Source organism: Microtus pennsylvanicus, chromosome 6 (assembly GCF_037038515.1).
Source record: "Microtus pennsylvanicus isolate mMicPen1 chromosome 6, mMicPen1.hap1, whole genome shotgun sequence".
Classification (NCBI taxonomy): Eukaryota; Metazoa; Chordata; class Mammalia; order Rodentia; family Cricetidae; genus Microtus; species Microtus pennsylvanicus.
In genome coordinates, this window is record NC_134584.1 from 20,290,179 (window position 1) to 20,318,128 (window position 27,950).

General features: G+C 36.3%; 1 protein-coding gene and 1 long non-coding RNA gene across 3 annotated transcripts in view; one reads left to right on the forward strand and one right to left on the reverse strand.

Moving 5' to 3' along the window:
• Positions 1 to 27,950, reverse strand: part of Cdh10 (cadherin 10) — a 181,862-nt gene that overhangs the window by 31,450 nt on the left and 122,462 nt on the right. For both annotated transcript variants that reach the window (XM_075975841.1, XM_075975842.1), the window contains exons 3-7: positions 27,171 to 27,465; positions 25,099 to 25,218; positions 24,222 to 24,389; positions 2,159 to 2,346; positions 263 to 516 (exon numbers count right to left, since the gene is read on the reverse strand). In XM_075975841.1, coding sequence (XP_075831956.1) covers positions 263 to 516; positions 2,159 to 2,346; positions 24,222 to 24,389; positions 25,099 to 25,218; positions 27,171 to 27,465 — 1,025 coding nt within the window. The remainder of the gene's footprint in view (positions 1 to 262; positions 517 to 2,158; positions 2,347 to 24,221; positions 24,390 to 25,098; positions 25,219 to 27,170; positions 27,466 to 27,950) is intronic.
• On the forward strand, positions 20,574 to 21,241 carry LOC142852776 (uncharacterized). Its single transcript, XR_012910992.1, has 2 exons — positions 20,574 to 20,709; positions 20,891 to 21,241. It is a non-coding gene; the product is annotated as an uncharacterized LOC142852776 (long non-coding RNA).

Consider the following 27,950-nt stretch of genomic DNA (forward strand, 5'->3'; position numbering starts at 1 on the left):
ATATCAATGATCAGAATAACCAATGTTTTAATGAATCAAACTCATGACATAGTCCATTAACATAATGGAAAAGGCAAGGACTAGAAAATCATGAAGGAGGTAAATGCTTTGCCCACAACATTTTGTCAAAATATCTCTTAAATTCTGGGCACACCAAATTTATGTAGAATTTACATAGAAACTCTTGTAATCAAGCAGAATTTCATGGTTCCAATATGCCTTCAACTCTGTTCCTTTTCATCTTTAACAGGGACATAAGTACCTGATGGAACTGGAAGTAGAATCGGGGTCTCTTGCCATGACAGTGCCAATGATTGTGCCCACTTCAATGTCCTCATGAACTTCAAACAGATAGGAGGATCGGCTGAAAACAGGGGGCTCATCCACATCTTCTATGGAAATTTTCACAATTGTCGTATCTTTGAATGGCCCTAGGTAATAAAAGCGTGGATCCACATGGGTATTTTCTGCCTCGACCTTCAGAGTGTAAAGTCTCCGGCTCTCATAGTCAAGTGGCTGGATAAGACAAAAATTATCAAGTTAAATTCTGGGGAGTGGGAGTCTGCCCTCCTTAGTTTACACTAGGATTGAAATCCTGCATGTTGTTCATTAATAAGAAGTAATAAAAATTAGACACTTTTTAAATTTTTCTATTTCCCATTAGTATTTATAATTACAGGTGTCCAATATGTAGTGCTTTTGAACATATGAAAAATTTTAATTATTATAAAAATTTGAATGAATATTTAATTTAATCTCATAAGGGTGATAATTCCATACAAACCATGGGTTGATATGTTATGCACTTCTGTGTGTATATGTACTTGATGATATAAAGGTTAGGACTCAACATTTTAGACAAAAATTCTATGATTTTAAACATTTGAGGTTTTAAAATCCAAGTATTTTCATCAGTGTAAAGGGTCCAGGAAACTATGAAGTCTTTGTAGAATTTCAAACATCAGCAGTTATAAGAAATATTCAAGATAATCAATGCATTGTTTAATGAGAAAAAAACATAGCAATTTCATTAGTAGGATGTATTAAAAACAAAAATGGACTTTACTATTGATATAATTTAGATATCATGATTAAAATAAAATGGGATAAAAATCATTGCTTTCTCAAATTTGCTCATCTTTTTATTTCTTTTTTCTTTTTTTTTTTTGAGAAGCAAATGATACTTTTTCCATTACTGCTACTTTCTGGTTAGTAATTGCTACTCTCTGGTTTTGAGAAGTTGTGTTTTAGCATTACTAGTCACTGAAAGTGAGTTTGTTTTGTGTCTTGCGCTTCAATATCATCTCAGGAATACTATATTAGTTACCAGTACCTCAACGGTTACTCTTTACGCAGCCTATCAATTTGACCTAAATAAAAATGTGCCTGATTTTTCTTATAATGATAGAGCCAACTACAATAAAACCTGGCTACCTTTAAGTTCTTTCACTGAGCATATGTTAGAAGAAAAATTTAATTTATATTGCAGAAGGGAAAATGTGAACAATTAAATTATGTTCTAATCCATTCTGTCTCTTTTTACTAGCAACTCTAATTATTGACTCATACATCTGGATACCATGTTATTTTTATGCCTCCAACTGTGATGATATCTTGCCATTATTAGTTATTAACTGCTCTTTAAGAAAACATTGTTAGGGTTCGGACTGGAAAGGGAGGGGGAGAGGAGTGGGGGGAAGGGGAGAGGGGTGGGAGGAGGGGGAGAAGAGTGGGAGGAGGGGGAGAAGAGTGGGAGGAGGGGGAGGGAAATGGGAGGCTGGTGGGAGGAGGTGGAAATTTGTTTTTTTTTCTTTTCTTTATCCTCCTTTTATCAATAAAAAAATTAAAAAAAAAAAGAAAACATTGTTTTTACAGGGGCTTTTAATAATATGACTAAGAAATATAATTACACATGTATTAAACTGACTGTTCAAATTTTTGTTCAAGCCTCAGGTTTCATGTTTCAAATAAGAAGAATATATTGTCAGAATGTCTAAAAGGCTCTCTGGCATCAGAGTCTTCTTATTTATTGTGATGCAAAACTCAACTGAGCATACCAATGCTTTTTCTTTTCGTAGCTAATGCAAGAGCAAACACTACACAATGAAATTTCTCCTTGCTAAACACAAGGATGCTTGTTTATGTTGAAGCTGAACACCTTTTTCACAGTAATGATGCCTTCCTGTGTGTCCTTTTCAGTTATAATGTCAAACATATCTGTCCCGTCTCCATCAATAATGCGGTAGTCTACTTCAGCATTTTTTCCCATGTCAGCATCGGTTGCTTTTACGCTTCCAACAGCTGTTCCAACTGGAGAGGATTCAAGAACTCGAAGATGGATGGTATCTGTACAGAACAAAAAAAAATATAAATTCTAATATAAATATACTTATTTATATACATCATTTCTTTCTCTTGTATATACATATAAATACATATACATATATGAGAAAAAAGTGATTAAGTAGATTTTTCTAGAGAATGTTCAAAAGAAAAGTCTGTGCAAAGGAATATCATACAACATATAATCTATGTTAGATGTTGTTGAATTAATATTTTGAATATATTTCTTAAAAACTGGGAGAAAAATGTGGAATTTTAAGGGTGCTTTCCTGGATATAGCAATCTCTATAGTGTCAGCGGTTAATTCTGATTTTGAAAATTAGCGTATTTCATTTGAATAGATGTCATCTGAGTGCATAAAGGCACCTGAATCCCTGCATGTGTTTACATAATCACAAGTCACCTGAATCACAGTGAATATTTGTACTCTACATTTTCCATGCTATGTGCAGTTATTTACATCTCTTACTTTAGCTGCAGATCAAAACAGCTCAAAAATCCACAGAATCAGTCACGATGTATAAAGAATCTCATCTCTATTTGTGACAACTAAAACAAAGACTGCTCTGTGTTGGAAATAAAAAGATGTCCTTCACAGTGTCAGAGTACAAACATTAAATTCTGACAATGCCTCTTTCATTCTGGAGCAAAACACATATACAACTAAGCCCTTGGCATACCTGTATGTGATTCCAGCACGAACCTCCCCTACCACTAATGAGACTTAAATTTTAACACCTGGTCATAAACTACAATTTCGGATGGGTTAATTGACTGTAGGCATGCTTCTGATTATAGCTCCATGTGCCCATAAAGCTTAATTCTCTGTATTAGACATCATAAGGTCCCGTCCTGTTAAGTTGTCCTGGTATTACATTCATATTTCTTTCTTAATATATTTTACCTCTATTCGCTTCTATGAAAGATTTGCATTAAATTAGACCTTCATTTTTTTTTTTTGACTAAAGAATTTTCTATGTCCTTCACTGTAGTTTTATCACGTTAGGTCTTTATCATGAATTATTTCCTCATTATCCCCATATATTATCATAGAGTTCTCCAAATACAAGATTCCTTGATGTGTGCTCATTCAGGGGCCATGTAATAGCATAAAGGGGTCTCTCAGTACGAGTGTCTTTCTTACAAATGGCATTGGAGCTCAGCGTGGTCTCCTCCTATGATTTTAAACATATTCTTTTCTGTTCTGGAGGTCTTGCAAAGTTGACAGCAAAACTCCACTACTGACTTGCTTACTCTCATATGGATGATCTTTGCTCCAAGTCTTTCTTTCCCATGGAACCCCTGAATCCTGAGCAGCCCAGTGGCTCAGTTGATCACTTCCTTCAGGTTCCCGCTCAAATGTGAACATGTGAGGTTGATATAAAGTAAACTAGATGAAAACAACATAACCAACACCTAAGCTTTCTGGCACGCTTCCTAATCCCATTCCATTCCTAAGTTTTTAATTTGTGTGTGTAGCATCAAAGAATACAATGAAATACGTTTTTGGTACTTCTTCTATCTTGTATTCCCAGTTGTTTCTTTTCTTCTACTATTGTCAAGTACATACATTTCTTTGTAGTAGGGTATAGTAGTTGCATATTGGATAGAATCTTTAGAATGAATTTACTGAGTTGTATGCCTTCCTAAATTGTATCACTAGTTGAAATATCTCTGTCCACAATGCAATCCACATTACACACTTGATGACTACTTTGAGATGGTTCATTAGTTAAGCATGTACTGTCCAGCCTATAGATCAATATAGGAAAAGACAGGATCTTAATATTGAAGACCTGCTCCCACATGCTTCTGTCTCCCTATTGTAAGTACACACACATGTTTACCACACACTTACACGAGAGTAGATGATCACCAATACATTCTTGAAAGGTTAAAATAGAAAATTAGGTTCTTTATGCCTTATATAAGGCTACAAATCTGAGGACCAAAAACACAAAGCAAAGCACCAAAACAACCATCAGCAGAAAGCTCCAAAAGGCTTATAACGGATGCACTAACGGAAGCTAAACACACTATGTAGAGAGAAAATAGGTCTACAGAGGAGAAAAATGTATTACTTTACGCATTTATGAACAGGGAAAGATGGAATGAGTGACTTGAGTATTAAATGTAAAATGATGCTATAATAAAATAACCTAGCACTCAAAGAAATGAGTTAAAATAAAAACAAAGAATACTGGAGTTTTAAACAAATCCACAAGAGAAACAATAAAAATACCAAACTCATTTTAAAAGACTTCTCCAATAAAGCCGATATTTTGCGAATACGATCTGACCTGCCTTCGCTAACTTTTCTGTTATTTTGAAAAGAGCATTTTCCTTTTTTTTCATCGTGAAAGCATACTTGTTAAATATGAATAGTTTAGTGTTTTCCCTCTGCACAGTGTTTACCTGCATTGCATGAAATCAGGTTGTCTTGTGACTGAGATGACTGATGATTACTACATTCCTGTGCCCCTGCCATTTTTCACTAACGTTAAATTAGTATATATTTATTTATAATTGGTGCAATTGATGGCTTTCTTACAGAAAATGCCTTGATTTTGTACAAATATGTTTCATCAAAAATCTTCACCCTAATTTTTGCATCAATCAGTAATATAGCCAGCAAAATACACACTGGGAACTAATGATGGTGATCTTGATTTTCTATAGTGTCATAATTATTATGTAGAATTCTCTAAAGGGAAGCTTTTTTTCACCCCATTCATTTTTAATCATTTTTAATTATGGAGATGACTAGTGGCCAGTGAAGCCTCAAAAACCCTGATTATTTTTTAAAGTCTGCTTTTTCCCACGCTAGAATAACTTCATTTCCTCCTGTAACTATTCCATATTTGACATTGGTAATCTAGCCACTTGCCTTCAGTGCCTATGAATTCTCCTTCCTCATATTTTCCCCATCATTACTTAAATCTAAGGAACAAGATGTTCTAGATTCTTCTTATAACTTTCCAGTCTAAGACATAAAATCAACTAGGTATTCATATAATTTTAGTTAACAAAAAATATACTTCTAAAAAACTTGATCAAGTATGGTGTTCTAGAATCACAGACTATTAAATCCTTGAGTCATAATGTGTAAATATGTTAAGGACAAAAGGAAAATAATTATTTATACTTGAAATAAGAATCTAACACATCTAAATAACACTTTAATACAACTTAAAAAGTGTAATTTCACTAGAAGTCAGTTAATATCTTTCAGCACATTATCTGATCTTTCAAAAAAGCAACATATATATCCTTGAGAAAAGATTTTTCAGTGCAATGGGTAGTAATGTAATATTTAATAATATAATTTAAAAAGATCATGCAATACAATGACAAGTTAGAACTACTTAAGCAAAGAGCATTGTTACATTAATACTGATAATATGCCTTGATTTCTAAGCTTTAATGTAACAGTTGCACATTTTTTCTGAATGTTATTGCTGAAAAGGGTGTAGAATTCCATTCCCTGACATTAACATGCAACTCAGTTTGACTTCCCTAATATTGCTTGCTAATGCTGGTGTTTCTCCACTTATACTCTGAACATAGTCTTGATGAAATTTTATAATTTTTAAATCTGAGGAATTAAAAGGAAAATAAGGCAAGAATTTATTCATGGAACAATTAAGTGAGATATCATCGAGTAACTCGATTATAGACGAAAACAACAACAACAAAAACTAATCAATTTGTTGCTGGAGGCTACAGCATTAGATAAAAGTTAAGAAAATAAAAAGCTTCCATCAATAAATTTTATATTAAATTAAATCAGGATTCGTTTCTTACAATGTTAGCTTGTTAATTCAGTCTGATCTAATACTAAAAATACGTTAAACACTTTAAATTATACAAAGATACATATATACATATATGTGAGAGCATATATACACATATATATCTATACACAGAGGTAATGTATGGTGGTAAAATAATAAGTCATCATACTGCAGGAAAATGAAGATCACAAGAAGTGGACAATTATATTACTTTTGCCTGTGAATAGTTCTCATTCTACAATAAATTTATCTTATTTTGGATTGATTCATGAAGCTATAAAGATGGTGACCAATTCCGTGAAACTCACCAGACAGTTACTCAGCTAGCAGATAGATATGAACTAGGACTAGCTGGATGTCTTGGCTCACACCCATAAATGCAGCACTTGAGAGACTGCAGTTAGGGAACTGCTGTTGAGTTCAAGGCCAAATAAGATAGGGTAAAATGGAAATTACTGGGAAAGTTACTAAGTCATCCCTCTCTCAAAAATTTCTAAGTAAGAGGCAATGCAAGGAAAATAAAGTATGTTGTCCCTGATGAGATGATAGTTTAGTGGCTGTATTAGTAAACATATGTCTAAAGGCCTATAGAACAATAAAACCTAGATGGCTAAGTGGAAGCATTAGGTTGGATGTAGAAAACCATTTACAGATGCATACACCAGTAAAATAAAAAGTATGCCAAAGCAGAAACAGAAAAATGTAAGTTAAAGGCAAGATGTGAAATCTTTTTATACCTATTGAACTTATAAATATGAAGTCTAATAAAACCAATATAAAGAACATTTGTACAATAGAAATTCATGTATGGCCTAGTAGAAGGTAACCTATGAACATTGGTTTGGGGTGTACCTGATTCTGGAGGCTTTAATAAAATGAACCCAGCTTTGTCAGCTGATTGTGTACATATCACCTGAGTACTATAAGGGCTATTTATTATCAGAACCCTAGAAATAGGGACCACAGTTGTAATGATCCTATATATTTAAAATTTGATTAAGTTCTCCTATTTCAAAGAAGGTCACAGTTTGATAATCTGGGTAGTAAAAGCTTGAACTCAGCTCACAAAAGGGATAAAATGAGAATATATGTTTTGAAATTAAATACTGTATAATTAGGAAACATTGGTATTTACAAAGATGCAAATGTAGAAACAAAACATAGACTTATTTTTTAAAATAATAATAATAGCAACATCAACAATAACAACAACAACAACAATAATAATAAAATACAAATAACAAAACCAAGTCAGTGAATGGACTAGCGCATAGCCATATATTCTTCTCCTATCTGAAAGGAAATACTTTTAGCTATCTTTGTGTGCAACAAAGGTAAATGATCAGTAGGAACATAACATTAAATTGAAAACTTAAGTTTCTTATACTCATAAAAATATTTTATATATTGCAAAACCACGTTTCTGAACTTTGATCAATAAGATAAACTTGGCATAAAAAGATAAGGACAGGATGTCATCTATGTTTGACTGTAGTCTGTATTTTATAAAGACCCAAAATATTATCTTAAAAACAATAAACACGCCAAAGAAAACCAGGAAGCCTGAGCTCTAACAAAGAACTACAGGCAACTGAGTAAATCTGGGAAGGGAAAAGATGGCCATCCCTGAGATAAACACACTATTAGTGCACAATGACAGTCAGCTCTGAATACATGCTTAAAGATAGAATTATATGGACCAAAGTGGTTCCATTTAGGAACAACATGTCTATGCAATGCATATAAGCATGCAACAGCAATTAGTGAAAAAAAGAGGCCGTGAAATTAAAGGAGAGTTGGGAGGGGTATATGGGACAGTTTGGAGGGAGGAAAGGGAAGGGAGAAATGTAATTAAATTATAATCTCAAAAAAATTCACTGAAGCTGAAAATAGCAGATGGATCAACACAATATTAATAGCAGCCAACAAGAGACTAAGTGAGCTAGAGGAGAAATAAAATTAATATATAACTTAGAGGTTCACAAGAGGGAATGAACGCAACTGTCAGTGAGCTTTTTAAAAGGCAAGTAAGAAAATTAGCAATGTCATGAAAATTTGATGATAAAATTATTTTGGCCCCTCAATGTTTACTCTAACCAACATATTAATTAAATTTGATTCCCAAAAGAAGATAGTTTCATATTCAGCCAATTCCATTTGGTTCTTTTTGAGTAACCTGGTGAAGATTGTATCCCATGAAAACAAAAGAGTAAATCAAGATCCATGGGTCCAAAGAATGCATAAGACATACTGTCCACAAAGAAAGGAGAAAATGCCTGAAGCGGGAGATTTCCTCAAATATAGAAAGCTACAGAAATTATCCAAACTAAGTTAGAAAAGCCACACCAAGGTTATAGGACTGCTACTGGAGACCTGATCTTCTAAGTGGAGAAAATGAAACATCAGAACTCAGTAACCAAGTTTGAGCAGAGGTACCCAAGAGGTTAAAAGAGGTCTGGAAAGATGGGTCCATGGGTAAGAGCTTTTAATAAGCAAGCATGGGGATTTGGATGTGAGAGGTGGAGGAATGAGGTGCTCTAGGGCATTTTGGCTGCCACTCTTGCTGCAAGCTGCAAGTTCAGAGACAATCCATGTCATAGAATAAAGAGTAAGAGCAGGCGCCATGGACCTGTGCTCACCAGCTTGTTCTCAGAGTTCCTCCTGTACAAAGCAATGTGCATGCACTCTTAACACTTACATGCATATGAGTAAGCATGCACATGTGTGAGCATACACACACACACACACACATGCACACACACACTTTTCTATGATATTAGATTGTAGGAACTGATATAGGATGAGGGAAAAGGGAAAGAGAAAAAGAAAGGGGGAGGACAAGGATGTGTGTTCTTTGTTCCACTAATTTTAATTTCATGAAGATTTCACTGTGGGTATGTCTCTGAGATTTTGTCCTACGTTTTTATTTTTGGCTTGGAATTCTTTTGATTACTTACAGCATATGTTTACATCTGAAAGTCTGTTCACTTCATGTTGCTATTACATGTGTGTTCAAGCATTGAAGATTATCAGTTCACTTCATTTCTCTGTTAGTATAGAGACAATATCCAATTTGAGGTTTGATATTGTTGGGTTGGTGTTATTAATGCTATGCTATTTTTCATAGTTTTGACAATGTAAGCATGAAAGGGAATAGGTTTTATTGGTTTACAATGAGCCTGATAGTTCTGAAGATATTGATATAGTTATATTGATTATTAGTTCTCTAGTGATTTCTTAGGAAGTATTTATGTAAATTAAGATGGAGATACATTAATTTTCTTCCAGCAATAAAAATGAATTTTTCTTCAAAGTATTCCAGAGTTTTCTAAAAAATTATGACTGAGCTCATTCATTAAAGTAGCATAGATATAGTTCTGACAAATAAACCAAAGAGTTTTGTAAGAAGTTACGTATATTGTTAAACACTCCTCACACCTGCCTTTTTCTATGAAGTTACTCGTTTACTCTTTGGAAGCCGTTTTATTCAGTGATCTCTACGCATAATATCAGGATGCTTTCTTTGGAATTATACTTTGCTCAGATCCAATTTTAGGTCACACTTTGTTTGGTCTATTTCAAATTTTAAAAGTTCATTTTCATGTTGTAAACGTACAAAAGGGTGATTCATTAACATTCTACTATTTATGTTCTAATTGCTCATACTGAATACAAATATCTTGGTTTGTCATGCAAACTAATACTGCATTAATTGAGAGCCAGTCTGTTCTCCTTCCTGGGGTAATTTCCACATAAGCCAAGAAGCAGAGAACTGAAGCACAGATTCTTAGATTCTTATGTCCACACTGACAAAGGCAAAGGAACACAGCCCTGGCACCCATCACCTTTCATTTCTTTTTAAAGGCGCCTATTTGCGTGCTACTTATTTCTTATCGTACAGTTGATGGAGCTTTAATTATGTGGTGAGCTTTCCTATCAATTCCAATTTGTAGTTGTTTGAAATTCATTCCCAGGTGTCAGATTGAATCATCTGCTTCTCTTTTAATGATTAGAGCACATAAATATTTCTTCCCGGTAAGTATTCTTCTACCTTGGTTGCCCGCGTAAGCACCTGGATGTGAGAAGACGTGCAAGTGAAAATCTAGAGGTGATGTTGCAAAGAGGCCTTTCAAACAATGGAGCAAGCAATGGCTGTGGTGACTTCAATAAGAGTACTTTCAAACTGATACTGAAAACCTCACATGACACCCGAATTGTCTTCATGAAAGATTTCAGACAGCTTTGATGCATTTCATATTTTCTGTCTTAGGGAATGATAGACTGGTCACAGACTCTCCCTTGCACTGAAATAACAGGGTTCCTATACTGCAATATCGAAAATTTTGCAGATTTTTGTAGTGAAATTAGAAATAATTGGCAGTTCAATTTAAGTAAGGGACTTTGGGGAAAGCATAGTCAAACTAAGAGATGTGACAAGTGACGTCCTTTAGAACAACAAAAGAAATGCCAGAAATTAACCTGGAGAGGAACAAGGGCAAATTGCTTTTCTCCAGGTTTTGAGCTTAGCAACAAATAGCTGCTATTTTGTTTTGTCACAAACAAAAAAACAAGGTTGAAAGAGATAATTTTTCTTTATCCTTTGTCCTCTGTCCTTGTTGCTATCACATTTACATAAGAACCTTCTACTTCTCCAAGGTGGAGATTTTTCAAAATGCCCCACACATACGAATCAACAAAATAATTTAACATTAGTCTAATTTTTTATTTGCTTTGTGTGTAATCTTCTTGCAACATCTCAGTGCTGTATAATAATCTCAAACAATACTTGCTTTAAGAAAAATGACACAATTATGCACGTTTATAAAGCATTCCATTGTATAATGCTCAAAAGATGTTTTTTAATGAGCTTAACAGGAAGAAATTAAAAACAAGATAAAGCTCCTTGGAGGCAATGCAGGGTAGTTAAGGAAATTATTCCGTGCTAAATGAGCGTTTAGGAGGAGGCAGAGGAGAGTTGAAAGTCACACTGGAGACTGACAAACTGCTATGGTTTCGGAATTGAAGACTTTCACCAGAGGAGACAGAAAACTAAATCTCTGAACACCAGAGACAGGATCACTGGCTTATTTGGGGGGCATTTAAGTTAAATTAGAGCAAAAAGCCATGCTGGATATTTTATTTTATTTTTTCTTATGTCCTTTGGGAAGGCATCACGACAGAGCAACCATTGATCTCCTGAGTCTATAGGATCTATCTTGGCATTTCTTTGAAATTGTCTGCCAGTATATTACATCAATTCACAGAACCACAACACATGAAAACAGAAATATGTAGCACTGGCGGGCGGGATGGGGGGCGGCTTCTAGAAAAACCTCAAGTCGGTTAGCCACAGGCGAAGGATTTCATTGCACTTACTGTGCAATCCCTTTACGTCTCACCTGAAATTTAACTGTCTTAAAAAATCATTAAGGAGTAAACATATTTGTGCAGCAAATGCTCATCTATATTCCAGTACTCGGAGTGTGATCAACGCTAATTTTGTAAGGCAACACAAAACAGGGACTCTGATTCCCATTATAACATATGTTAATGTCAGGAGCCAATTTCCTCCTAAAATCATTACAGGAACCATCACCCTGGGGAGTCTGCAGAGAACCCCACACCCCCAATTGTGTTAAGAAACCGTTCTATTGACAAAGCCTACCCCACGCCCAAATTGGCTGTTAATGAGAGCTATCTGTTAGCGGAACCCATCCCACATTCCAAACTATCTCGAGAACTAGGTGTGTCATCTCCTAGTTGTGACTTCCAGGCCTACTGTGACTTGACCGAAGATAACCTCCTGCCTACGTGACCAACTCGGACCATGTGACCAACGTGAACCACGCGGCAAGAGCCCAGAACCCTGTGCCCATCCCCCAACTCTTTACTCTATATAAAGCTGTACCCCATCTATAATAAACGGAGGCTTTGACAAACTTTGCATGGCCTTCTTCCTGTCTCCTAGCCCATATCTTCCAGGTAGTGCCTCTCCGTGACCCTGGAATAACTGAACTGCCAGGCGGGCTACTAACCCTAGACTAAGTAGCCTGCCAAGGCAATCAACATGTTAATATTAAATTGGCAGAGAAAAATGTAGAGCTCAATAAAAATAAAAAAAAAATGGTTACTCTGAGGCAATTTCCACGGGAATAAATAGGGCAGTCTAGAGGGACATAGCTTTCCATAGGATGCCTCTTAAACAATTATATTATTTCAACACACATGAAAAAAGGGATAATTATCCAGGTTCTGTCATCCTAAACATGTTATTTCACTGACACTTTACATGATCGTTTACTTAAATGCCACATCTCCGATTCACGTCTTTCTCCAACTAGTATACATTTACAATCTGTAATTTCTGCAATACAAAAATCCAACTTGAAATCCTTCAGTGTCCCTCCCTCCACCTGCCCTTGCCTGACTCCCTCCTTCCTTTTCCCCTCTCTCTCCAACAAGCTCTTCTGGTAGAAAGCCTCAAAAGCTTCAAAGTACCTTTTTTATTGGTACCTCTGCCTTTTATCCCCTGAATCTTTGCTTGACCTGGTTATTCACTCCTGTGAATCTCACACTTAGAGATGCTGTGATCTCCCTTCCCTCCTCCCTTCGGCATTACTTCAGACACAACTCCAGTTGTGTTGAGTCCTGCGGTCCATTTTATTGAATGCTACCTTTGTTTATTTGGTCTTAGTGTCTTTTGCTTTTCTGCTTTGAAATTTTGGCTATATGTTAGAATGACTTTTAAATAAGTTTCTTGCCTGATCCTCTCCTATTTAAAATAAATTAACATTTTTTGCTTTTAGCATTAATCAAAGCATAGTACTCATTTTAATCTTCATTTATGTACACTCATGGATGTACTTATATGTATGTATATTTATAACATAAACACATTTTAAATTTATATGCATGTGTCTAAACCTTGTATGACCCCATGGAAGCCATCCTGTTGAATTAGATCAGAACCTGTTGAACTAGAGTCACAGAGATTTGTGATCTACTACATGGCCCTTAGGAAGTGCATACTGGGTTCTTTGAAAGAAGAGCAAATTCTCTTAATTACTGAGCTATCTCTCTAGCAAGAAAAGTAGTAAGAGGAATTATGCTGTTAAAAAAATACACAACAGTAAAGTAAATAAATATGAGAGATGAGAAAGATATTGTATCTGTAAACTGACCAAAATGCAAATAATTTAAATTGTGTCCTGTGTCATATTTCAGAATTTAAGATTATATTATTGACATTCTCAACATATATCATGTTAGACAACAAAGGTCTACACATAGTAGGACTTAATGCCCTTTTACTAGATCAAAGGCTTTACCAGAATTATTTCTTTCTAATTCTTGAACAACAAGTACTCAGACAATGTGGGAGGAGGGAGGAGCAAATATCTGAAAGTATTTTAGTGTGTATAGTTAAAATCAAAATCAACGCAATGTGTACAGCTACAGTGCTTATTGTAGGTATACTTCTATTTCCCAGGTAATCAAAGAAAGAAAAGAGACCTTTTAAACTGCATTTTCTTCTTCCTTAAGTTGAAGCATCTTCCTGGGGACACACCTGACAGTTGTTCTTGTTGAAAACTACTTGATAACTTTAAATATGCAGATCAGCCTGGGGCTGACGTTACCTTGGGATCCTCACTAGAGGAGAGGTTGATGCTATTTACAAAGAGAAAATCAGCGCTTATTAAATCAAATCTCTCTTGTACCAGGCAGGGATTATGGCAGTCCCACAGCTCAGTGATATACGTGCCTTAAATCCCTATGTACATTATAAAGAAGTTCCTTGAAAGACCTTGTCTATTTTGTACATACTTGCTTGTCTATCAGCCGAAAAAGCCAAGGATGGTTTCATCCTTCTTGTTCTTTAGCATCACAGAAACACCACCAACAATAGCATCAATTTCCTTTTCCTTTTTCTATGAAAATGAGTTAACATGATTCTCAGTGCCAGGTATGAAACCGAATAAATAATTCATAAATAAAACATGGAGTCAGGGATTTAGTTAAAGGTAAAATGAACAAAATAAGTCACAGACTATTTCTATTATAACTTTTTTTCATTGAAACATTTAGACACACCAATTTAATTACAAATGAAGTGCTTTTTAAATAGGTTATTATATCCCCGCAAAGTAGTATCTCCATCAAGTAACATTAGTTTACCACTCGGGTAACAGTTTACAGATTTCAGTTTTTCAAATCATAAAATGGATGAAACACCTAATGTAGATGTTGTAAGGATTAATTGACTTTGCACTTATAAGATTCAGATAAGTTATAATAAGGCTTTTTATAATTATTTTATACTGCTATTATTTTATATTTTTAACTACCATTATTTTTAATTTTGGACAAAACATTTAATTCTTATTTACATTTTTGGGCCAATGACATTAGTCAATAAAGAGAATTCTGATAAAACATACAAACATGCTTGCTATGAAATCATTTTTAGGTTTTGAGTGGGTCGGTTACCAGTTGTCATTCTTTTAAATTTTTTATCACTATATATGATTTTTAGATAGAGCCAGAACAGAATTATAAAAAGATGGTATGGAAATCTTAAGAATTATTAGCTGTGTTAAATTGATTTGCAATCCTAAAATATCTTCTATTACCTATAGCTTATCTAAATAAAAACTTTTCTCTGAGATACTTTGCATTATAGATATAGATACGGATATATAGATATGTGTGTCACACACACACATGTAGGCCCATATTTCGATGTGGCACAAAAGCCATTAGCCCGGTCCGAGCTGACCACGTAGCTCTGCAGACAAGCTGTCTCTGCCCTTAACAAAGGCCAGGATGCCTGCTCCTAGCTTCTTTTGTTAAGATGTGGATTACCTGAGAAAAGATGTTTGACTGAAGCTGATGACTTAAGAGTTCAGATATTTGGTGCTTCCTTTCTTTTGTAATTTGGAAGGATGTCTTATAGAGATGCTAATTCAGGGCCTACCTCACTGCTAGATGTGGATGTGATTTGAGCCCAGGCACTTGGCTGCCTAGGTGATGGCGTAATGTGTTTCCCCCCCTTCCCGGCTCAATTTGGTGTGGGTATATAAAATGTTTGGAGAATAAACGGCGATCTGGCCATTTCCATGATGATGGTGTAAGCTGTGTCAGTTCTTTTCCTCGCGACTCCGTTCCAGCCGGTTTGAGGAATTAGGGAATTTATGTTGGACCTTCACGGGCCATGACACACACACACACACATATGTGTGTATATATATATACATACACACACACATATATATATGCACATATATATATGTATGTATGACAGTAATCAAATAAGGGAGGAAAGTTTACTTTGCTACTATGCCGAATAACTTAGTGAAATAACTTTTTAGTTGCAGAATATAATTAATTAAAATATTTGAGTGAATTTATCAAGAAATTGGAAATTCACATCATAAACACATCATTTTTCACTAACATATGGTTTTTTATCTACAGTCATTAGACCCCACAAGCAAAGGAGTCTTGCAATTATGTTTTGAGTGATCTTTGGAATTCACAGTTCTCCCTTCTTATAAAAGCTTAGCTAAACTGATAGGACATAAATTTATATGGTACTAGTCCTTGATTTATCAATGTAAAATGTATGCTGAAATTACATTGATTCAATTCAATGTAAATATATGGTTTTGTGAAGTCTGGGTTTCCAAATTCCTGTCCTCCTTACTACAAAGAAAGTAAAAATATCTGATTTTTTTTTTTTTTTTGTCTGTGTGGTCCCTGTGAATAGAGACTTAAAGTCTTTTAAATTACATGGAGGTATTTGCGAACCATCATATGAAAGTTGGTATTTTTCATCTTTATCTTGCTCTCAACTGGAGGCTCAATTATCCTCCTGGCATATCTAGTCCCTTCAAAAACTATATTCCAGTCACAGACCACATGCAAATCATTATTAGTCTCTAGTGCTAGAACCTTTTTCTGCTACTAGCCCTTATATAATATATTTGAAAGAATTAAATACTGGTCATTCTTTCTCTTGGAAGAAGAATGTTGCGGTCAGTTTAACCCCCACTGAGGATATCCCTGCCTTCTGACTCTGGGCTGCAGGAAAACTCAATTTTGCAACATTTTCACAAAGGTGTCTGTTTGTTGATGTAAAAACCCATTCAGAAACAAATCCTCTTGCCCCAGTTTTTCTTTTCTTTCTTTCTTTCTTTCTTTCTTTCTTTCTTTCTTTCTTTCTTTCTTTTTTTTTTTTCTTTTTTGGTCCCTTCAATGATCCCAGCAGTTAAATCTGAAAGTCTTCTTTCTTCTTAAAACTTTAGGAGAAAGAATAAAAAGAGGAGGAGGAGTTGATCTGGGGGAATGGGTACCCAGAGGGGAAGCTAGGAGGAGGGGTGGGAAGGAAAACTGTGATGGGGATGTGTTATATGAGAGGAGAATCTAATTTTAATAAAAATAAAACTATGGGAAGAAAAGGAAAACAAGGGCTGGCATAGGCAAATATAAAGTAGGTATATTAGGATTAGATGTACAAAAATGAAACATAAGTCAAGGAACACGATTTAATTTTTCACTAGTTGCAAAGGAGTTGCTCTGTAGTCCTCACTAACATAGTGTTAATTGGCTCTTTTAGGGCACGTGCATTTTATTGCTGCTCTCAGAGCTGGAAATTCCTCCAGGTTTATGGTGTCTTCAACTGGACATGAATGAAGGGCAGTTTTTAGTCTGAGAAAAAATAGAGAATTAGCAGCACGAGGAAAAAACAAAAGGGAGGAAAACCTTATGTAAGGAGGATTTGTGTTAGGTTACTATGACTACTAAGGACATTTTGGTGTCTTTGTATTTAAGTTGTAATGCTATAAGAAATAGGTAAAGCATTTGTTCAAAAAGGGGTCTCAAAGAAGCCAAAGAGCCTAATTTGATGCAATTTCAATTTCTGAAGTTAGGTGGTGATCCACAGAGAAATATTTTTAGATAAAAGAATTTGTGATTTGGTTTTGAAAATTTTTGTTAAACATTAAATAATAAAAACTTTATTAAATATTTTATTTCATAAAACTTGAAAGAAGTTTTAAGTTTGATCTGGCTTCGATGTTTAAAGATGGCAGAGCATCACTTACAGAAATAAACATTAGTGCACCACAGAGTATGCCAGCTACTAATGAATCAATACTGCCTAGACCATAGACATTGAATTAGACATTGAATTATTTAGTCTTACATCATCACTCTGTGAAGCACACGCTACAACCCAGTGTTACTAATAATAAAGAGAAATGTAGAGCTTAGTTTAATTCACCACAATAGAAAGCTACTAAATGAATTACACCATTGAGACTCATGCAGGGTCTGTTGTAGAGTTGTCCAGGAAGCAAACCACTGACAGGCCAGGAACCCTTAAGAAACCATGGACTGGAAATGTAGTTAACCTAAATTGATTAAATGTAAGTAGAGCAGGGTTCATATAAGATTTAGAGGGAAACTTTTACATATCTCCGTATTATATTGATTCCATACTTTAAAGATAATATTAAAGAAAATAATGTCCTTAAAATAAATTTCTCAGCCCTTAAACATAACAAATTGAATTTTCTGAGAAGGAAATGGGGGAGGATCTCAGTGGGGGCTGGGGGGTGAGGCTGCAAGGAGGAGTGGAAGAAAAGGAAACAGTTTGGGATGAATTATATGAGAGAATAATCTATTTTCAACAATAATGGATTCTTGGTAGGGTGGTGGTCCCTGACTCCAGCACTCAGGAGACAGAGGAAAGCAGATCTCTGTGAGTTCAAGGCCAGCCTGTTCTATAAGAGCTAGTTCCAGGACAGACTCCAAAGGTACAGCGAAACATTTTCTCAAAAACCAAACCAAAAAAATAAAAATTCTAATGTGGTAAATATTTTTGGTTTATATTACAATTTCTATTATGTAGTGTCTGCTTTGTTCCCCTTGTTTTATACATTGGGGAATATACTATGGTAGTTAAAATGTGTGTGAGTATTTATATATTCACATATACATATTTATATATTACACATACCTCAGTATTGAGGCTTTACTGATGTGTTGTATGTGGACATGTTCAAAGATAGTACAGCAATTTCTAAATGATGAATATCTAATCAAATGGTATTACACACTAAAAATCAGTTTTTCACATTCTAGATGTCCTATATTACCAAATAATATCCTATTTAGTCTGAAAGAGTATCCTTAATTGATACTGTTGTTCTTTTGGTACCTGCCCTAGCCATGCCCACTCCTTTTAACTCCTGACCCCGCCCTTGTTCTTTTGGTCCCTGCCCTAGCCACGCCCACTCCTTTTAACTCCTGACCCCGCCCTGACATCGCTCTCTTTCTGCTTTTCCTCTCACACGGGGCTTTTGCCTCTCTCTCTCCTCTCTCTCTCTCCCCCCTTCTCTCTCTCTCTCTCTCTCTCTCTCTCTCTCTCTCTCTCCCTCTCTCTCTCCCTCTCTCTCTCTCCTTCCCTTTATTTCTTTCTCTCCTTGTTAATAAATTCTTAAATAGCTATTTCCTGTGTTTATATGTCTGACCCACTGCCACCGCCACCGCCACCGCCGCCGCCGCCGGGACCCGCCGGAATTTGCTGCCGGGCGGGGGGACCCCAGAGATTAATTAATTAACAACAATTGGTGCCGCCGTTTGACTCATCTAAACCGACTGCCTGCATTCACTTCCAACTGTTTACCACGGCCATTCACCTCATCCTCATCCTCATCCGTGAGTTAACCTAAGTTGGCTTCCCTTCGCCCGGGGCGCTCAGAGACTGTCCGGCCGGCTTTCTTTGGTGCGTCCTGGACTGGGTCGCCAACCTCCCTTCCCACCCCCGCCTTGCTTCTTGCCCTTGGCTTAGGCCTGCGTCACCCGCAACCGGGAGTTCGGTGCTTCCGGCCTTTTTCTCCTTTTTTTCTAAACTTTCCTGTCTCCGGCCCGCTACAGTGCGGTGCCTCCGGGCCGTACGCCCTAAAGAGCTTAATTGTCTCCTCCCAACCGGGGTTTCTTTCTCCCCCGTACGGTTGTTGGGTTCGGGTCAATTAAGCCTTAGCACGCCCCAAGAGCCCCGGGGACGCCCAGGTTCTTGGCCTTGCCGTGTTCGCGGTACTTTTTGGGTACCTTTTTTGCGGGTGAGCTGCGCTTCAGCTATGGGCTCTAAGCATTCAAAACCAATCCCTCCATCCTCCCCACTCGGGCAGCTTCTGAAAGCTCTGGAGCCTCATGCCCTCATTCAAGTCATGGGCTCTGTAACCAACCCCCGCACCTGAAAGGCTGGTGCAATGCCATCCCTCCAGGGACCCTCTGCTCTCGCCGCCATGGATCCCGGACAAACCTCAAACTCCATACCCCCCCCCCACCGCTCCTGGAGGGGCCACTCGCTCTCGCTCCGCCCAGTCGAGCGATAGCGATTGGCTCACACATTCCTCCTCCTCCCAAGGTTTACTCGCCTGCACCTTTCTCCCATGTCACCTGCACCTTTCCCTGGTCGCCTCTGCGCGTGTTGGTAGACTTGGGGTGCCACGGTTTTTGCGGGTGTTTTCACGGCCTTGACCATGGGAGCCAAGCCATCCAGACCTCTCACTCCGGCCTCATGCTTTAATGCCTTACACTTACACAGCCATTTTTTTTCGGTTCCAGCCTTTTGCCCCTCCCCTCTGTGGCTTTTTGTTATGGCATGGCGGCTCACCAACAGAGCAAACAACACGTGGCAGTCGCCATCTTGGCTAAAGGCCAGATGGGTCAGGTGACTTTTTCCGCCCTCTTGGCTGAGGGCCAGACCACATGACCACACTCTCCCGGTTTTACTCCCAGTTTTACCCTTCCTTCTCACCCGGTTTTCACTAAAATTCTCCTGTTAACTCTGTTACATGTGTTTTGAGCAATGGCATGTCTCTGATAGGGCCCATCAGAGTTGTCCACTTGCCCAATTCCTGTACACTCTTTCTATACATAATAATACATATATTTTAAACTGCTATGTACCTTTAAGTCTCTTAAGCTGTTCTCTACCATTGTCAGTTCTGCCACTAACCTTATATTACAAGCAGTTTTTTCCCTCTATCTGCCTTTTTACAAATGTAAATCTTACCTGTTGAGAGCCAAGCTCAGACCCAACTTTCCAAACGAATTCTATACTATAGTTATACCTGATAAACAGCCCTCAACTGCTCAGAGATCTGGGGAATGTGATATTTAAGTATTTAATTTTTAAAAACTTTTCACAACAATAAAAAAGAGACAGGTTGGCTCCTAGCAGCAGCTCTCTGCTCCCTCCAAAGAAGTCAGAAGACAGACACACACAGAACAACGTCCTTCTGCATTTCGCTTCGACTGCAGAGCGCTGACCATTGGGAAAACCTGCCTTTCATCTGAAGTAAAGACCTCTAGACGTGGACGGAATCACTGGAATCGACAGCCTAGCTGCTCAGGTCAAGGTGGGCCTGTCTTCCTGCAGATTTCTTAGCCCACAGGATATTCTGGAGCCTGGCAGGCCCTGCGCTAAACAACAAAGTTCAAGTGCAACCTTCAGCGACCATGGAGGACCCAAAAAGAGTAGCTCTGGGTGCCAACCAAGTAAGTTCTCTGTTATTTTCTAATCAGTAACTCAAGTAAAATCTTATCCTTCTCAAAGATCTCTGACAGTTTGACAGCTGAGAGGTTTTGCAAGGTGACCTCACCAAACAAATTTCAAACCAAATTTATCTCTTATGCTACAGTCATTATGTGTCTAAAACTTCTGTTTTCACAAATCCAAGGAGTTCTCGTGAGTTCCAGGGAGCTGAATAAAAGAATCCATCTTAAACAGGTCAGATACCCCCTCAATCCCCTGGTCCTAAAAATTTTTTTCCCCCTTAATTTAACTTTGTTCTTTGTTCTGCCAATACCTTAAACAGGGTAAGAGATACCAGACATTTCCATGCCACAGACATCGGTCAAAAGCAAAGAGACCAGCTATGCCAGGATGTTCCCAGCACCCAGCCTTCTCTCGCGCCCCCCCCAAAGACGACGCCCACAATCAGCTGGAAGCAGTCTTGAGAATTCGCCGCCCCAATTCCTTCAAACTGGAGTGTCTAATTTGCTTTTTATTAAAAGCAAGATGTGGGAATGTTGTTCTTTTGGTCCCTGCCCTAGCCACGCCCACTCCTTTTAACTCCTGACCCCGCCCTGACATCGCTCTCTTTCTGCTTTTCCTCTCACACGGGGCTTTTGCCTCTCTCTCTCCTCTCTCTCTCTCCCCCCTTTCTCTCTCTCTCTCTCTCTCTCTCTCTCTCTCTCTCTCTCTCCCTCTCTCTCTCTCCCTCTCTCTCTCTCTCTTTCCCTTTATTTCTTTCTCTCCTTGTTAATAAATTCTTATATAGCTATTTCCTGTGTTTATATGTCTGACCCGCCGCCACCGCCACCGCCGCCACCGCCGGGACCCGCTGGAATTTGCTGCCGGGCGGGGGGACCCCAGAGATTTAATTAATTAACAACAGATACATTGTAAATATTTGTAAGATAAAAATAATCAGTAAACTATATGTTCATTTAAAATTTAAATTTACAAGGTAGGTTACAGGGTATATTGACAGTTTTCAAAATCTATTCTGCTATACATTTGGTGTTGCATACTGAGATCAACACATCAATGTTGCTACTCTGACTGTATTATTTAATCTTGAATCAACTCCTGAATTGAGATTGTCATACTGAGTAATCATGATTTAGTAAAAGACACCAGTAAGTATGGTGTCACGTAATTTTTTTCATTAGAAAATTATGTGTATTCTTTTTTTCAGCTTCTATTAATTAATATCATGACAACTACTCTTGCCATATTTTTGTGTTTTATTTTGTGTAGTAAGCCTAAATTGTGGTAGTCATAAATCTTTAGTGGATAAAGACAAATAAATGCTTATTAAATGAAGGGCCTAAGAGGGAAAACACATAGTAACAAAGGTTCATTGATCATTTTTAGGCTTAAAATGTCTGATTTTTAAAACAATTATAATCTATGAATTACTTTATTGAATGTTCCACTCAAAAACAAGCCATTAAAATTTCCTGAGAATTTTAAATGTAATACTACTCCAAATTCCCATTCAAAAAAAAAAAATCCTTTGAAGCAGTTATTTTTCTCCTTTCTGGTTATGGAATTAGTTATACATAGTTCATTCCCCTCAATTACTATGTTCATTCTCTTAGACTTTTTTTATTTTATTTTATGTGTGTGAAGTTTAGTCTGCATGTAGGTATGTGTAACACATGCTTGCCTGGTGTTCTCAGAGGCTCGAAGAAGGCAGCAGATTCCCTGAGACTGGAATCATGGACTGTTGTGAGCCACCATGTAGGTGCTGGTAACAAAGCCCAAACGTGCTGGAGGAGCAACAAGGGCTCCTAATGGCTGAACTCTCCAGGTCTAAATGTTCATTCTCTTGATAACAGATTCAAGATGAACGTTCAAGAACACATGTGAGATGTGAAATTAAAATTTTATATTTTATTAAATTCTTTTCATATTACCAAAACATTCAAAGAGATATTGAGGATTACTATACCTTTCCTCCTCTTTGATCAATAACATAAATAACATTGGTTGAAATATAACTATTTGAAAAGTGTGGACATGGATGCCTTTTTTCTCCCTATGCTTAAGGATAAAAACAAAAATCAAACATCCATTCCTAAAGCCGCATTCTGATTTGTATGTAAGTTAAATGCCTAAAAATAATCCATATATATGATACAAACATATAAACTCACACATACACATAATACATTCAGACAAGCAAGTTCAAATAATTCTATCTGATTTTATAATTCTTTACACATGCAGTTTAAAACAAATTAACCCTAATCATGAAGGGCTGACAAGAAAATCTAGGATAACAGTATAGAAAGAATTACAATTCTTCTTATAAAGAGTAAAATTACAGTGCAATATTAAAATTCTTTCTGGGTAATCATCTTGCATAAAGTTAAAAATAACATAAAAACATTTTATAATTCATAATTTATTTTTATGATGAAAAGATTCAGTGGAAGGCAAAAAGGAAAATGTGATCAACCTTGATGCTGATATCAGAAACTGATGAGAATTAAGAAGAGAGACCAGGATCAGCAGTAAAGACAGGTACACTCAGGTGACAGTGAATGGATCAGCAAGTTATATTCATATGTTAATTACCTTCTTTGTGTATGAGAAAACGATGCTGAAAGAAGAGGAGGCCTTGAATTTAGGGGTTTTTGAATATGGCAGAGATGAACAAAGTTATGGAAGAGGGAGAAATGATAAAATTACATTTGCAATTTTTTTTAATTAAAAGTAATAGAACAGAGATGACACTATAATGCGCTTTTTATGGTTGATTCATTACAACTCTATGTTCCGTCTTGCAGTGGGGACCTAGTGAAACAGAAGGAATCCTGCAGAGTCCTGAGAGCACAGTAGCATAACTGTCATCATGTCTATGCTGCACACATGATAATCTACCAAGTTTTATAAGAGAGAATAAATAGATGTGTTAATCATATGGTCAGAAGAGAATGTCTTTTAGTGGATTCTTAATTGATCCTGGATATTTGGAGAATTAAATAAAATGCATTTAACTAATGTGGACCCAGGAAAAACTACCCACACATGTGACTGAAAATGTAATTCAAGTTCTGCCTGCCTTGCCACTTATAATAGAGTCTTCATGATTAGATGTTTTATTAAAATTTTATCTTCAAGTTAGGATCTCTCTTATTAGTATCTAAGTAGAGAAAAATATTCATTATATATTATTAGCTTTTAAAATGAACACATTCATTTTGCTGGATTAAACAGTTATTAGGTAATAGCTACACACTGTGTGTATGGGTATGTATGTGTGTATGTGTGTGCATGTGTATGTGAGGGAGAGAAAGTGAGAGGAACAGAGAGACAGAGAGAGGTAGTAGAGATGCAAAGTCCCCAGTTCTGTAAGAGGTATTTGTAAAGTATTTAGTTTTACCTTATGCTGGCAGTTTGGTAGTAGGCTATCACCATCTTTAGCTGATAGGTGTCTTAAGTCAACCTTTTTACTCTGGATCTTATGTTCTACAGAATGACTGTTAAAGGGCACTTACTCTGAGGGAAGCGAGGCGGGTTGTCATTGACATCTGTTAGTGTGATGTTCACTGTGGTGGTACCGGATAAACCCCCCATCTGGCCACCCATGTCCTTGGCCTGTATGACCACCTGGTACTGTTCCCTGTTCTCTCGGTTCATGTTTGGTAAAGCTGTCCTGATGATACCTTTGAAAAAAATACAAATAATGTGTTATCACACTATGTTTGTAGGCTGCCAATTTAATCAAGCACCATACTTATGACATCAACTTATACATATGTAACCATTCAACATTAAATTCACACAGATCTTTGGAGTTCATTTTGTTTTCTATCGCCCGGGAACCTCATGTGGACTATAGTGATCTAAGCTTACAAGTAAAGTCTAAGTTATATTTCTATTAGTTCAATCAATTGTTTACTTTGAGTTTTTAAATACACAAGAATCAGACTGAGGACACATTAAAGGAGTGAAGTAATTCCTATGCAAATATGAAGGCCCAGTTTTAATCCCCAACCTCCAGATAATGACAGTAAGGGCCTGCCAACTGAACTCTTGCAGGGCACTACAGAATGGTTTCTGGGATTTAATGGCCAGGTTATTTAGCCAAACTGTTGGGGTTCAGGTTCAATGGAAGACCTTGTTAAAAAGCAACACGTATATCTACTGAAAAGTACACTTGATGCCCCAATATGACCTCCATATACATTTGCACAAATGTGCATATATCAAGTATATATATGAACACACACACAACAAATAAAAATCCAGCATGGCTCTGCTGTTACTCTCCTGAGTGTGTGAATACTTAGGTTTTATTTTTGTTCACTCATTTATACTTGTAAAGATCACAAACATGGTAACTTCAGCAAACACCAATACATTGTTTCTGACCTGTTTCTGGCTCCACGGAGAAATAAGGCTGCCCTTGAAGTATGCTGTATATGACTCTGGCGCTGTTCCCGTAGGAAGGGTCGTCAGCATCGGTAGCTGTGACTTGCACCACAGAAGTACCTGAAGTATCCAAATTCAGCTTAGTTCTGCACAGTACCAGAAGGAGGAGCAAAAGTGCTGGTTTTCATTGAAGACTTGAATGATCTTTGACTTTAAAAATGACCACTTTAAGAAACTATACAGTTGGACGATAGACATATAGATAAAGGTATATAATGTTGGAAATGAATCTTAAGTTCAACTTCACAATATTTATTTAGCCAAGAGGTGTATGTTTATGCACCAAATAGATAATTTTGCAGTATTTCAGAATATAACAGACATGGTTCCTTTATAAATATTGAGGTCGATATTAACATGAATTTTCATATAATAGTCTTATATAAAGGGCACATCTAAATCTCAAAGGAGTAAGTATATTCTTTCTCCCTCTGCACTAATTAGCTCTAAAAATAACCAACTTCTGCTCTAGAATACAATTTTATGAATAGATTGAATTCCAAATATAGAAAAATCCAAGATGATCCCACGATCCCAGAACAACTAAAATCTGTCTAGTAGGGTTCATGATATCTGTAAGGACTATATGCTTGGTAACTGTCCAAAGTCTTTGGGGTTTAGCAGAGTGCAATAACACTCACAGAACAAATGTTCTGAGAAATGTAAGAGTTTGGTTGCTATTATCAAAACAGCAATAGTTACTATTTTGAAAAATGCTTATATTAATCTAAACAAGTCCACACAGAATTGGGACATTTGGTTTTCTATGAAGCCAAATATATCTCAATCTAAAAATATTATCAAGATTTCTAGGGGTTTGAATATATTATTATTAACTATTTAATAAAAGTAAAGTATTTTCAACTTCCTACTCAATATATTACACTTAGTAAGATTAAAAATAATTCCATTTTCTTAAAATTATACTTTTACATTTTATTTTATATATTTCACAATCCAATGTTGTTCTTCTGTATAAAATTTTTGTATGACTATGAGGTTTCAGTGTGATATTTTTAATATGAGTATATAAGAGCAGATTTTAACTATGTGAATGTTAAAATGCAAAGGTATATGAATATTTAAGAAAATAGAAGATAATCTGTCTTTTATTTGAATATGTAAGCAATCTAAGTAAAAGCTTTTGATAAATTGCGATGTGTATACCTAAATAAAACCATATCATATTACTGGTACTCACTGGGGTTATGTAAATATGTGGATTATAGCAGCAGAGTTTTGATACATAAATATTAAAATACGAAGGTATTTCAGTATTTAAGAAAATGAGAGTTAATCAAAGTATTAACTTAAGCAAAATCTTTTGATAAACTGTGACAAGAATATATAAGTGAAATCGTATCTTCCTGCTGCTACTCTTGCTGTACCAATCTATGGTCTATAGTTCTGACTAACTCTCTATTGGCCTATAGTTGCCTTTTTTCTGTTGGAGGATTTCAAATGTTTTTAAAATATATTGGTGTTGAGCATGTACATAAAATTTTCCATGTTGCTTCCTGTAAACAACACAGTATAGCAATTATTGAGATAAATAATAGGTTTCATGACTAGTTTAACATATGCAGGAAGACATTCATCAGCATATGTACATACTATGCCACTTAAGGGACTGAATATTCAGTATCTGTAGGGGGCTCAGATGTGGGCCCTGTGGACAGTGGGAAACAACTCTAATCCTAAAATATTTGTCTTCAGGCCCTTACAAAATTAAGATGACAAGTGCCATCTTAATTTTCTCTACTAAAATGTACCGGCATATTCTTGATTTTTGAGATCTACCTAAGTGTGCTGTGCAGATTTGCAAATTCACAAGACATTTAAAATACATTAATAACCTTTTTATGACTCATTGCTTCTGTATTCAAAAATATGTGTGTTTTGAATAGGGAATAAAAACGGTGATGTAAGCTAATTGAAGACAATATCACAAGATTTTTTTGCAATTGCTTTCATACTTTTCATACCATCTTAAAAACTGTAACTGCACTTACCTACGACGGACATTTCAGGAACACTAGCAGTATAAATTTCCTCTGGGAACGTTGGCTCATTGTCATTGATATCATGGATTTTGATCACAAATTCAGACTCTGGTTCTACTGGCCTCAGAGTTCTTCTGTTAATAGCTTGAGCACGTAGAGTATAAAAGGCCTTTTCCTCCCTATCAATTCGTCTTGTGGCATGAATATCACCTGTTTTTTCATCAATAATAAAAAGAGTACCAGCTCCGTCTCCAGATAAAATATATTTGAGCGATCCATCTCCTTTATCTTGGTCTGAATGAAGCTAGAGGAAATAAAAATGAGCATATCTGTGATGAAGTCTAAGGAATGGGCAAAAGAATTCAAAGGTGGCCCTTCAAATCCCATCACACATAATGGGGTCAGTAATCTCAATACTATAAATCAGAATTGAGTAACTATCAGTTCTATCACACTCAAGAACCGCCAAGGGTTTTTCATGTAGCATTGTGATTCTTTATTCTAAACAGAAAATAATTTCCCACATTAAATTAAGTTCTCTCTTCCTGCTTGGTATATAACTATTTCTTTGAACAAATAAATCCTGATAAAGACATAGCCATGAAGGTATCAACAACATACTTTCAACTATTTCTGGAAATGTTAGGTTATTTTTCTCTCATATTTGACCAGGAATTCAGCTCTTATCAACTTATTATTGGTTGCTTTTTTCTGCTTGGTAATTAGTAACATCTTAGGATTTCTAACTCTTTCAAGCAAACATGAGACAGACTCCAAATCTGGTAACAA